The sequence below is a fragment of the Rhamphochromis longiceps genome, linkage group LG1 (assembly GCF_057381845.1).
Source record: "Rhamphochromis longiceps isolate RC_006_pf linkage group LG1, R_longiceps_female_GT1.1, whole genome shotgun sequence".
Classification (NCBI taxonomy): domain Eukaryota; kingdom Metazoa; phylum Chordata; class Actinopteri; order Cichliformes; family Cichlidae; genus Rhamphochromis; species Rhamphochromis longiceps.
Genome location: NC_140557.1, coordinates 16,146,257 through 16,158,091, shown reverse-complemented (window position 1 = coordinate 16,158,091; position 11,835 = coordinate 16,146,257). Strand labels below are relative to the sequence as shown.

Below are 11,835 nucleotides of genomic sequence, written 5' to 3'. Positions count from 1 at the left end.
GGCCTGCAGACTGCTTCTACAAACATTTGTAAGAAATGGGTCGCTCTCAGGAGCTCAGTGAATTCCAGCGTGGTACTGTGATAGGATGCCATCTGTCGAGCAGGTCTAGTCGTGAAATTTCCTCACTACTAAATATTCCACAGTCAACTGTTAGTAGTATTATAACAAAGTGGAAGCGATTGGGAACAACAGCAACTCAGCCACGAAGTGGGAGGCCACGTAAAATTACAAAACGGGGGAAGTGGATGCTGAAGCACATACTGCGCAGAGGTAGCCAACTTTCTGCAGAGTCAATTGCTACAGACCTCCAAACCTCATGTGGCCTTCAGATCAGCTCAAGAACAGTGCGAAGAGAGCTTCATGAAATGGGTTTCTATGGCTGTGGAGCTGCACCCAAGCCTTACATCACCAACCGTAATGCAAAGCACCGGATGCGGTGGTGTAAAGCACACCGCCACTGGACTCTAGAGCAGTGGAAACGTGTTCTCTGGAGTGGTGAATCATGCTTCTCTGTCTGGCAATGCGATGGACAAGTCTGGGTTTGGCGGTTGCCAGGAGAACAGTACTTGTCTGACTGTATTGTACCCAGTGTGAAGTATGGTGGAGGAGGAGTTATGGTGTGGGGTTGTTTTTCAGGAGTTGGGCTTGGCCCCTTACTTCCAGTGAACGAAACTCTTAATTCTTCAGCGTACCAAGACATTTTGGACAATTTTATGCTCCCAACTTTGTGGGAACAGTTTGGGGATAGCCCATTCCTGCTCCAACATGACTGCACCCCAGTGCACAAATCAAGGTCCATAAAGACGTGGATGAATGAGTTTGGTGTAGATGAACTTGACTGGCCTGCACAGAGCCCTGACCTCAACCCAATAGATTACCTCTGGGATGAGTTAGAGCGGAGACTGCGAGCCAGACCTTCTCGTCCGACATCAGTGTCTGACCTCACAAATGCACTTCTGGAAGAATGGTCAGAAATTCCTATAAACACACTCCTAAACCTTGTGGAAAGCCTTCCCAGAAGAATTGAAGCTGTTATAGCTGCAAAGGGTGGGCCTACTTCATATTAAACCCAATGGATTAAGAATGGGATGGGACTCAAGTTCATATGTGTGTGAAGGCAAATAGCTTTGGCAGTAATAGTGTATATATCCTTATCTTTGACCATTTACACGCTGCTCTTTACATTCAGGAGCATAAACAGTAACTGAATTTGGTGTATAAGATAGCTGTTGATCACAGACGGCTTCTGCTTTTAACACTGACATGTAGTCCCCTTCATGAAAGTGAAATGATATCTTTCTCTGACAACATTAAATAAAATCTGATAGACGGTCAAAGGTCTTCACTTGTATGTTGAACTAAAAACTTTAATGTAGAACAGTGTTTTGTAATATTTTGTTTTATTTGGCATAAGGTAATCAAGAGACAGTAATATACATTTTAATAATATAAGTTTCTACAGGACTGAATATAGCATCATTATGTAGAAGTCCAGAGCTTCTGTGCTTTATCTGGGAATCATGTGAAGTGTTTGTGACATCAGGGAGGGGCAGCCAACTGCTGCAACCAGTTGGGGGTCATGGGGAAAGTGAGAGGACAGAAGAAACACTGTGGAAGAGCATCAGAGATTAATAATAACCAATGAGTTAATGCAGAGTGGTATATAAGCCCATCATGATTGAAATAGCTGAGTGAAGAAGAAAGACTCAATGCAAGCCCCAAGCAGCCTAAGCCTAATGTGGTGTAACTAAGGGAGGATTCAGAGTCACCTGATCCAGTCCTGACTATATACTTTGTGAAAACAGGCAGATCTAGAGAAGTTTTTCAAGGGTGGCATGGAAATCAAATGGGGTAACAAAATCAAAGCCTTTTTTAAACACATATGTAGGTGTTACATATGGTTATAAAGAGTAAAATGCAGTAAGTATACCCATGTTTCATATAAATATAGTCTATAACTTCTTTATTAATTCATGTAGCCCACATAATGAAACATTTCAGTTACATTAAACATGTGAATTTTAATATTATGTAATGTATAGCTTGTATAATGAATAAATATGTACCCAATAAGTAGAACATTTAAAAGGTGTTAACACAGTTTTTCATGATTTGTTGGATTAATATTCTGAGGTCCAAAATATAATTGGCCATTTCTGGCTACTTTTGATTGTTTGTTTTGTTTTTGGTTGTTGTTGTTGTTTTTTACCTTGCCTTGCTTGGTATCATTCTTTTCAGCACAACCTCACATGTCTGAATTTGCAGTTATTTTTTCATTAACATACTGTATTAACACAACTGATTTGAAATCACACAAAAACATAAAATCCTAGTAGTACTTATATTTTCTTTTTACTGAAACCACAGACATGTTTAGTAAATTATTTTCATAACCTGAAATGCAAATATAAATTGTACATTTTTAAAACTAGTTAAAAGTAAAAAAAAAATACTACTTAATGAGAGAACAATCAGGTATCACAATAAGATGCCCCACAAATTATTTGCGCCAGTAAAAAAATAAAAATGTCCACCACAAGACAGAGAAGAACACCACAGGGAGAAACCCTGCAGGCCTGACAGCAGGAGGTGTATCACTCTTTCTGTTTTCCACCTGGAGACAGTGTTCACGTTGCATTCTGCCTATGTGACATTCATTAGTGCCCTCACTGACACACAAAACAAAACAACGACTACACAACACATTAACTACACAAAAATGACTCCACGATTCCTCACAATGTTACCGTAGATCAAGACAATGCCATTCAGCGTAAGGATCTGGTTAGATGCTAAGACAACTGGGTCAAGTGAGGACTTTTCAACTAATGGTTTAATAACTGCCACCTTAAAGGCCTGTGGTAAAGGCTGAACATAATGATACATCTGTGAGATGATTATGAATATTTTTTTCCTCTAATGGTTAAATTTTGTTTGTGAAGAAACTTGTGAAGTCAATACTAGTTAGGGTTAAAGGAAAGCTTGTTTCAACAGAGCTCTGTGACTGTGTTGGCACACTGTATTGAAGAAAGTAACAGTAGAGAAATTATATTGTTACATTTGGTTACAGCAAAAAGACATCTACTATAATAAAATGTCTTCCCCATTGCTGTGTAATCCATTAATGCAAATTTAAACGATATTAAGAAATTATCAGACAAAATTGGGTTTTCAAGGAATTCTATTAAATATTCAGTTTCTATGGCACATGTCAGAACAAGCTCCAGACTCCAATGGGTGGGCTCTTTTACATTTTGCGAGAATCCAAATAAATCTAATACTAGATTAAATGCTGTATTGATTCTGTCATTTTCATCTACATGGATAAATTCGTCAACAGTAATTATTTTACCTAAACTAAGTACTAAAGAGACAGTGAGAAGGAGAAAATCTTAGTAAAGGCCAGGTGGGGAATAGATAACAACAAATAAAATTGGTTATCAGTGTTCCCAGTTAGAGAGGACAAGGCTAAGAGTAAGACATTCACAAGAATTAAAACCGTCTGGGTCTATGGTTGATTTAAAGAAAAGAAAAGAAAAAAGAAGTGAAAACTTGCTGCCACTCCCCCTCCTCAGCCCGTGGTTCTAGGATTCTGCCAGTTAATCTAACTCTAACCCTTGATTCATTAAAATTAGCATAATCATCCTGCTGTAGCCAACTTTCTGTAAGGCAGAGCAAACCAATATGTCGATCAAAAATTAAATCATTTACTAACAGGAACTTAGAGAAGGGAGTTTAACCATCCACATTTAACAGTTTTACTGGTGGGAGGGAGCGACTTCACCCCAAACCACTACTGCGCAGACTCTAACTCCAAGTATGTGACATAATATTCCCCATAAACTGTCGATTTATTTGTTGGTTTTAGTACAGTTTGAGGAAGTGACACCATGTCGTCCATCTATTATACAATCATTAATCTCGACAGAAATTTTTTTTTTTTTCTTTTTACTCAGGCACATATGTGGGGGCCTATATACGGACTGGTCCTGCAGCACGTTGTGCTACCAGCAGGTCAGGAAGAGGAGTGTGTTGACCGTCCTCTGTTGCTGTGTGAGCCATTTATTCACACTTACCTGGCCGTATGGAGTGAGCCTGGCAAACTTTTTGTGTAGTCCTTGAGGATCTCGCCCACAGCCGACATGTCGGTGAACCGCTGTGTTTGTTTCATTTCTCGGCTTCAGCGTCACTTTAACTCCCGGACCCCTCGCATCACCACCAGCAGCTGTCATGCGTCCTCTGGGTCTAGTTTGTTACAGGGACAGCATCGACCCGGTACAGTGGTCTGGAGCAGGGATGTTTCATCTAACAGCTCCTCTCCGAAACCTCCGGACACCTCGTTGTTTGTCCCCGTCTCCCTGAAGGCAGACGCCTCGGCAGACGGCGGTGTGGGAATAGAGCTCACCCAGCCGCTGGATAAAAGTGAGTAAACGAAACCTAAGTTGGTCAGTTAAACTACTCTGAACTTAATAATGTACAAGATAATACTGGGTGTTGTTTTTTGTTTTTTTAACATTTTTTTTTTTATTAAAGTGTATACTTGTTCTATTGGTTGCGAATGATTATAAAGGTGGGGGTTATTTTCTCAGATGATGCAACATCGTCTCTGCTGTTTGTGTCTGTGATTCAGATGAGCTGCTGAAGGTTCTGAATCGGTTTTACAAAAGGAAAGAGATGCAGAAGCTGGCAGCGGACTCGGGTTTGGATGGTGAGGGGAAAAAAAACTCATCTGTTGATCGTGTGTATTTAGCCATGGAAGGCCACAAGCCAGTGATCATATGCCAGAAAGAGATTTCCTCTGTCTAATAACCTTGTTTATATGTTGACAAATAGGTTATATACAGATGTGGTCAGAACTTTACATACACTCATCAAGGTTTGAATTTATTTAGGGTTCTCTCTAATCCACATAGGGTGAAATATATATAGACTCACTTAAATCTTTTAATAAGTGGTGCTGAAGGTTCTCCAGTGTCTTTTAACATAACATGGCCAACGCCTAGTATCTTCTCATTAGTTATCATGATTGACTACAACTTTTTGACTGGAACTTCTCTTTGTCAGCATAAAAGAATTGATTGACAACACTTAGTGGATTATCCAATACTCATAACAATGGGAAAGTAATGGAATGAATAGCTAGGAAGATAATTGTAAATTTACACAAGCGGGGAAATTTGCACAGATTTAACACCAGATATCTTTGGCTATCCATTTTCTCTCCATGCACATGCAGCTCGTCTGTTCCACCAGGCCTTCATCAGCTTCAGGAAGTATATCCTAGAGATGACGTCGCTCCCTGCCGACCTGCACATCATCCTCAACGACATCTGCTGTGGAGCAGGTTTGTCTCTTTATGGAGTAACTGTTACTTGGTTGAAACTGTTTGTTCAGTGACCGTTATATTTAGAAATATTCCTCTGTCTGACTTTTCTCAGGTCATATAGATGACATCTATCCATACTTCATGCGTCATGCCAAGCACATCTTTCCCATGTTGGACTGTATGGATGACCTGAGAAAGATCTCAGACCTCAGGGTCCCGGCCAACTGGTGTGTATTTTAAACCCGACCAAACGCCACACACGTCGCATTAAAAGAAGCTTTCTGGCTTCCGCTACCAAACCATATTTATGTGCTCGCCAGGTACCCCGAGGCTCGTGCCATCCAGAGGAAGGTGATTTTCCACGCTGGGCCAACTAACAGTGGTAAAACCTACCATGCCATCCAACGCTACCTGGCTGCTAAGTCTGGTGTGTACTGTGGCCCCTTGAAGCTGCTGGCCCACGAGATCTTTGAGAAGAGCAACGATGCTGTACGTAACTGTGCTCCTGTGTAAACATCAGTCTTTTCATGTGTCCTAGTGTGTTTGTGTGTGGAGAAAGGTCACATTGTGTATGTTCTCAAGGTGTCTTAGTTTCTATTAATACTGACATTAATTGCACTTTCTCTGTGTGCTTCAGGGTGTACCATGTGACCTGGTTACTGGAGAGGAGAGGACCTTCGTGGACCCAGAGGGTCGAGCAGCTGGTCATGTGGCCTGCACCATTGAGATGTGCAGCGTCACTACACCGTGTAAGTGTGATAATCGTTATGTAAATGTTCTTTACATACAGTTCAATATTTTAGATACTGTTCTGATATTCTTTCTTTGACCTGAGTTTCTGTGATGTTAATAAATAATCTGTCACGGGAAACAAATATTCCCCTTATAACCACGTATGATTAAACTATAAAGGATGGCTCTGAATGAAGTTTGAAACCTTGCTCTAGAAAGGATACATTTCTTTTAATCTGAAAAAATGAATATATTTTTTAAAAAGAAAATGGAGAGGTTATCGATTCATATTAGGTAGTTATTGAGATTTTGTGTATGTTAACTGATTAAAAGGTAGATTTTGACCTCAGTTTTATGTGTTTATAGATGAGGTTGCTGTAATCGATGAAATTCAAATGATCCGAGATCCTTCCAGAGGATGGGCATGGACCAGAGCTCTGCTGGGTTTGTACAACATACTCAGAAACGTAATTATTATTTTATTTTTTTTAAACCTAAATTACTTTATTATTCTGTGCATTTGTGCAGGTCTCTGTGCAGAGGAGATCCACGTGTGTGGGGAACCTGCAGCCATAGACTTTATCAAAGAGCTGATGTTCACCACTGGAGAGGAGGTGGAGGTGAGACTGTGATGGACGCGACATCTGAAAGAAAAGATTTTGGCTGATGTTTCTAACCTCATCATTGGCGATCCCCTTTTTCTCATCTCATCTCAGTCTTCTTCTCTCTGCAGGTTCACAATTACCAGCGTCTAACTCCTTTCTCAATACTGGATCATGCTGTGGAGTCATTAGACAACCTGAGGCCAGGAGACTGCATCGTGTGCTTTAGTAAAAATGACATCTATTCTATCAGCAGGCAGATCGAGGCCAGAGGGCAAGAATGTGCTGTAATTTATGGGAGCCTACCTCCAGGTGAGTATCTAAGTGGTTTTATATTTGTCACTTGAATGCTTACACTCATTAGTCACTTCTTAAGGTACGCTTTTCTGGTTCTGGGTTGAAGCCCCGTTTGTCTTCAGAACTGTCTTAATTCTTCATGACATAGATCAAAGAAGGTGCTGGAAGAGCTTTTTATCACAAAGTTGCTGCGGATTTATTAGCTGAACATCCGAGATGTTAATCTCCTGTTCTGCCACATCCCAAAGGTGCTCTGTTGGATTGTGGACTGTAGAGGTTATATGAGAACAGTCAACTCACTATCATGTTTGAGATTATTTGAGCTTTATTTTATTCTGTTGGAAGCAGCTATCAGAAGATGGGTATCCTGTGATCATAGAAGGATGGACATGGTCAGCAGCAGTACTCAGGCATTCAAACAATGCTCAGATGGTACTAAGGGCCTAAGAAAATACCCCCCACACTATAACACGACCACCAGCCTGAACAATTGTTACAAGGCAGGATGCATCCATGGTTTTGTCTTGCTTATGCAAAATTCTGACCCAACCATCCAATGAACGTCCAAGCAAAACTGGTGACTCAAAAGACCAGATGACATTTTTAAAAATGCGTAACATGGGTAAACGCAACTCATTAATGAGCACCTGAAGAGGTCTGTCTAATGAAATGGCCAGTGAGTGTATGCCTTTGTGTAGAACTGAGCCAATAAGTCAGTTTAGTCAATTTTTAGGAGAAAAATGGTTAAATGTCAAAATTTTGATTTACAGGCACCAAGCTGTCCCAGGCAAAGAAATTTAATGACCCTGATGACCCCTGCAAGATTCTGGTTGCTACAGATGCTATAGGCATGGGGCTTAACCTGTAAGTGCAAAACATACTTTATGGAATATTTTTAGAGCCATATCAATCTTTTTTTTTTTCTCTCTTTCAAGTGGTTGCATGCTTTCTGCCATATAGGATATTGTTCATCTGTGTGCTTACCTTTCTGTTTTACTTCACCCTACCGCCCCTTCTCTCTCTCCAGGAGTATAAAACGCATCATCTTCAACAGTCTGGTGAAGCCTAACGTTAATGAGAAAGGGGAGAAACAGATGGAGACCATCAGCACTTCTCAGGCTCTGCAGATTGCTGGCCGTGCTGGGAGGTCAGCCTCCTTTGATACAACAATGCAGACAATCCCTTTGAGCTTCTGTTAGGCCACTATATTAAACTCCATCTTCTGCCACCTGTTGCAGGTTCTCCTCCAAGTTTAACGAGGGAGAAGTTACAACCATGCACAGAGACGATCTCCCCGTGCTCAAAGAAATACTCAGTCACTCTGTCGATCCTATAGAGGTGATCATTTTACACACAAACACAAAATCTACTTTCAGCATTCCTGCAATAACACATCTTTCTCATTTTATTCTCCAATTTATTGCCTCAGACTGCAGGACTCCATCCAACTGCAGAGCAGATAGAGATGTTTGCTTACCATCTGCCCGATGCAACGCTGTCCAACCTTGTTGTGAGTAGAGCCACTCGTTTAGTGATCAGTGCGAGAATTGAAATGTTCATTATAGACCTTCAAACAGCAGAATAAAAAATAAATACATAAAAACGGGGGAAAGATTTGTAGTTTTCCAGCTACATTTCATGGTCTTCATCAGTGAGTAGAGTTTACTGAGATGGGTTAAATAGTTGGTAATGTGGTAAAATAAAGCCTGAGCAGTCTTTAGATTGAAACAGAAGCTGGTATTTTACTGTAGTGTGAATTTTTCAGGAGCTGCATGTTTTTATTTGGGACTGTTAGTCGCTGTTTTTTTTCCTCAACAGTTTGTGAAACCACCTGAAAAAGTCTGTTTAAGTCTGGTTAAGACTTAAGATCTGAAATGCCTAAATGTAAACAAATACAACTGACTGCTGCATGTATCCTTTCTATATTACACTACATGAAATAATTTGATAAAAGAACATTTTCATGACAAAACTGTTGTCATTTTTTAGTAGCATAAAAGTATTTTTACGCGTTAACGCAGATTATCCGCCATCACAGTCAACGCGATTAAAAGTTTTAACTGCATGCGCATTTTTAACCTTTGCTAAAAGATTGAAGAAAACTATTCAAATTCTCTTTTTAAGCACACATTCTTTGTTTGTTCTGCATTTACTTCATTATATTGCATAAATGTCAGTTACAAGCTTAAATATGACGTTAAAAAAAAGTAATTGCAACCAGGCTATTGATCAAGTAATTGCGATTAATTGGTTAATTTTTCTTAATCTATTGACAGCACTAATATTTTCAGTTTCCCCTTTGTAGCAAAAATGAAAGTTAAATATTGTTTTGTGTTTCAGCGCAGACCCGCTAAAACTAAAAGCAAAGGATCGTCATTAGTTTATTTCTTTATTATTTTTTGAAGACGCTAATAGCTAACTTTCCTTTTTAAAGTCCAGCATGCGTGCTGAAATGATGAAGCAAAATGCACCCTAATACAAATGTGTTTAAGCTGTGAATGGGTACATAAAGGAAAATGCACGTTTTGTATTTCAGTTTTACTGTTCGACATTTTAAAGCCACGTCTTATTCAAGATTGTAAATGCTCTCGTTCTCTCGCCCCCTTCTCAGGACATATTTGTCAGCCTCTCTCAGGTGGACGGTTTGTATTTTGTTTGCAACATTGACGACTTTAAGTTTCTGGCGGACATGATTCAGCACATACCGCTTAACCTGAGGTCACGCTACGTCTTCTGCACTGCTCCCATCAACAAAAAGCAGCCTTTTGTATGTACCTCCTTCCTTAAGGTGAGTGAGTGGATGTAAACATTAGAAGGCTGCAGAGATTTAAGGTTAATGGTGGAAGGACAGGAGTGAGCAGTAGAGGGTGCTGATGAGGAGAGTAAAAATGATGAAACGAGGGTAAGGAAGTTGACCCAGTGAGGCATTGGTGTAATAACCCTCCTGTCACACCTGATTCTTTTTATGGTCTTATCAAACTGATAAAACAAGAGTAGATAAAATTCCCATGAATGAGCAACCTTTGAGGTTAAGGGTTAAGTTCTGCGTATTTCTATTGTTTGTGTGTGCTAAGGCTCCGAGTATTTAGTTTAGAGCAATAGCGATGCACCTATAGAAGGTAATTTGGTTCTGTAAATAAAACTGTGATCAGATAATAAATACTAAAACTGTGTTCAACACAAATAAAGTATACGTTTAACATTTACTTTATTATCTGAGTGTGTACAGCATGTCATCTGCACTGTTGATGGATCAATCATGTTTCTTCTCCAGTTTGCCCGTCAATTCAGTCGAGACGAACCCCTGACGTTTGACTGGGTCTGTCGCCACATCAGCTGGCCTCTGGCTCCACCTAAAAACATTAAAGACCTGGTTCACCTGGAAGCTGTCCATGACGTGTTGGATCTCTACCTCTGGTTAAGGTAGCTTTATATTTCCACCTTTGGCAAGTTGCCTCACCTGTTTTTATGCCTTTTTAATATGCGATCACGATGTGTTTGTTTGTATGAACTCTTCTTTGTTGTCGTAATTTCCAGTTTTGCCATATTAATCCTCTTTATCTGTGTCTACGTGCCTCCGCAGCTACCGTTTCATGGACATGTTTCCAGATACTGCCTCAATTAGAGAAATCCAGCGGGAACTTGATGATATCATCCAGCAGGGTGTGCGAAATATCACCCGGCTCATCAGAGCCTCTGACACAACAGTCACTGACCCACTGCAGGCGCAGAGCAACAGGCATGGCCAGACAGGAAGGGGAACTGGCAGCACACATTTTTTGACTGGAAGCAGAGGTCAAAGGGGACAGAGAGCCTCAGGACAGATGATGGACAGCTCTCTGGCTAGTCGTCTGGTGAGAGACGGGCTGTTGACGCCCGATTTGCTCCAGCAGCTGCAGAGGGAATGGTCTAAAGATCAGAAGCAAGACAACAGCAGTCAGAGGGCACTTGATCTGGAGCATCAGAGTAATAACAAAGGGAAAAGGAAAAAGAAGAAGAAATGAAGAACCTTTTCATTTTGCTTCAGTGAAGAGCAAAAAACTGACATCAGCATTTGTTGATGTTTTAAGCATTTAAGACAGATGTGAGAACTCCTTCTAGCACTGAAAGTATCCCAGTAAGCTTTGACCTCCAGCGTTAAAACTAAAAAAACCACCTTGTTCCTGTGCTACAGATCTAACCAAATGTTTTCTTCCATTCAACAAATGTACAAACTCACTAAAGCTGGAAAATGTTTCTAGCTCCAGTCTCTGTCTATGAAGGATCAAGTGTCTGTGAGAGATGTCCTCTTTGTGAAACCAATAACTGACAGACATCATTGTCAAATGTGCTGTTTCAGTAGAATTTTTGACACCAGAAGACACTGAAGTTCATTAAATGCTGGAAGTTTTCTCAGTCGTCAGACTCTAACACGTAATTTCTATGAACATTTCTTTAACTGAGGAAAAAAGTGAGAGCCTTAACTGGGTGCAGGCCTGTTATTCAGATGAAATGTCATATTTTTCTCTTTGTATGCTTGAAATGATATGATATTAAACAGTATTTTAAATGTGTTGATGTTTGTAGTGTTCTGTGTCAATGTGATTTGCAGCTCATGCAAGGGGAAGGAAACAAAAAGAGCCTGAAGGTTTTCTAAAATGGGGTTTTACTGCAACATAATATATACTGTCTCCTTTTTTAAAAATATATTTATTCCCAAAATATACAGTGCATACATGCAGTTTGTGTATTTTATAATATATTTATTATTTTTTGCATTATTAATTTGTCTTACAAATTTGTCTAATGAGGCCAAGGTGCATCACTTACAGTGCACCGCAGGGGGGATTTCAAATATTTTAGTTTCCTAAAATCTTCAGTTCAAAGTTTAGGAAAAGT

At 40.0% G+C, this 11,835-nt stretch overlaps 1 protein-coding gene across 1 annotated transcript; it reads left to right on the top strand.

Annotated features, from left to right (window-relative positions):
• Window positions 1-3,980: 3,980 nt before the first annotated feature.
• On the top strand, window positions 3,981-11,510 carry supv3l1 (SUV3-like helicase). Its single transcript, XM_085400322.1, has 16 exons — window positions 3,981-4,422; window positions 4,631-4,708; window positions 5,237-5,344; window positions 5,439-5,553; window positions 5,647-5,815; window positions 5,964-6,075; window positions 6,425-6,502; window positions 6,587-6,678; window positions 6,792-6,972; window positions 7,728-7,821; window positions 7,985-8,104; window positions 8,196-8,295; window positions 8,387-8,467; window positions 9,569-9,745; window positions 10,232-10,380; window positions 10,541-11,510. Exons 1-16 carry the CDS (start codon window positions 4,143-4,145, stop codon window positions 10,959-10,961), a joined length of 2,355 nt encoding a protein of 784 aa, XP_085256448.1. The 5' UTR covers window positions 3,981-4,142; the 3' UTR covers window positions 10,962-11,510.
• Window positions 11,511-11,835: the final 325 nt, after the last annotated feature.

What these genes read in the sequence shown, in the direction of transcription:
- supv3l1 (XM_085400322.1), top strand. Translation starts at nt 4,143, where the DNA reads ATGTCGGTGAACCGCTGTGTTTGTTTCATTTCTCGGCTTCAGCGTCAC. An exon ending in TTATGGGAGCCTACCTCCAG is followed by an intron (nt 6,973 to 7,727) that starts GTGAGTATCTAA and finishes TTTGATTTACAG; the next exon opens with GCACCAAGCTGTCCCAGGCA. An exon ending in TATGTACCTCCTTCCTTAAG is followed by an intron (nt 9,746 to 10,231) that starts GTGAGTGAGTGG and finishes TTTCTTCTCCAG; the next exon opens with TTTGCCCGTCAATTCAGTCG.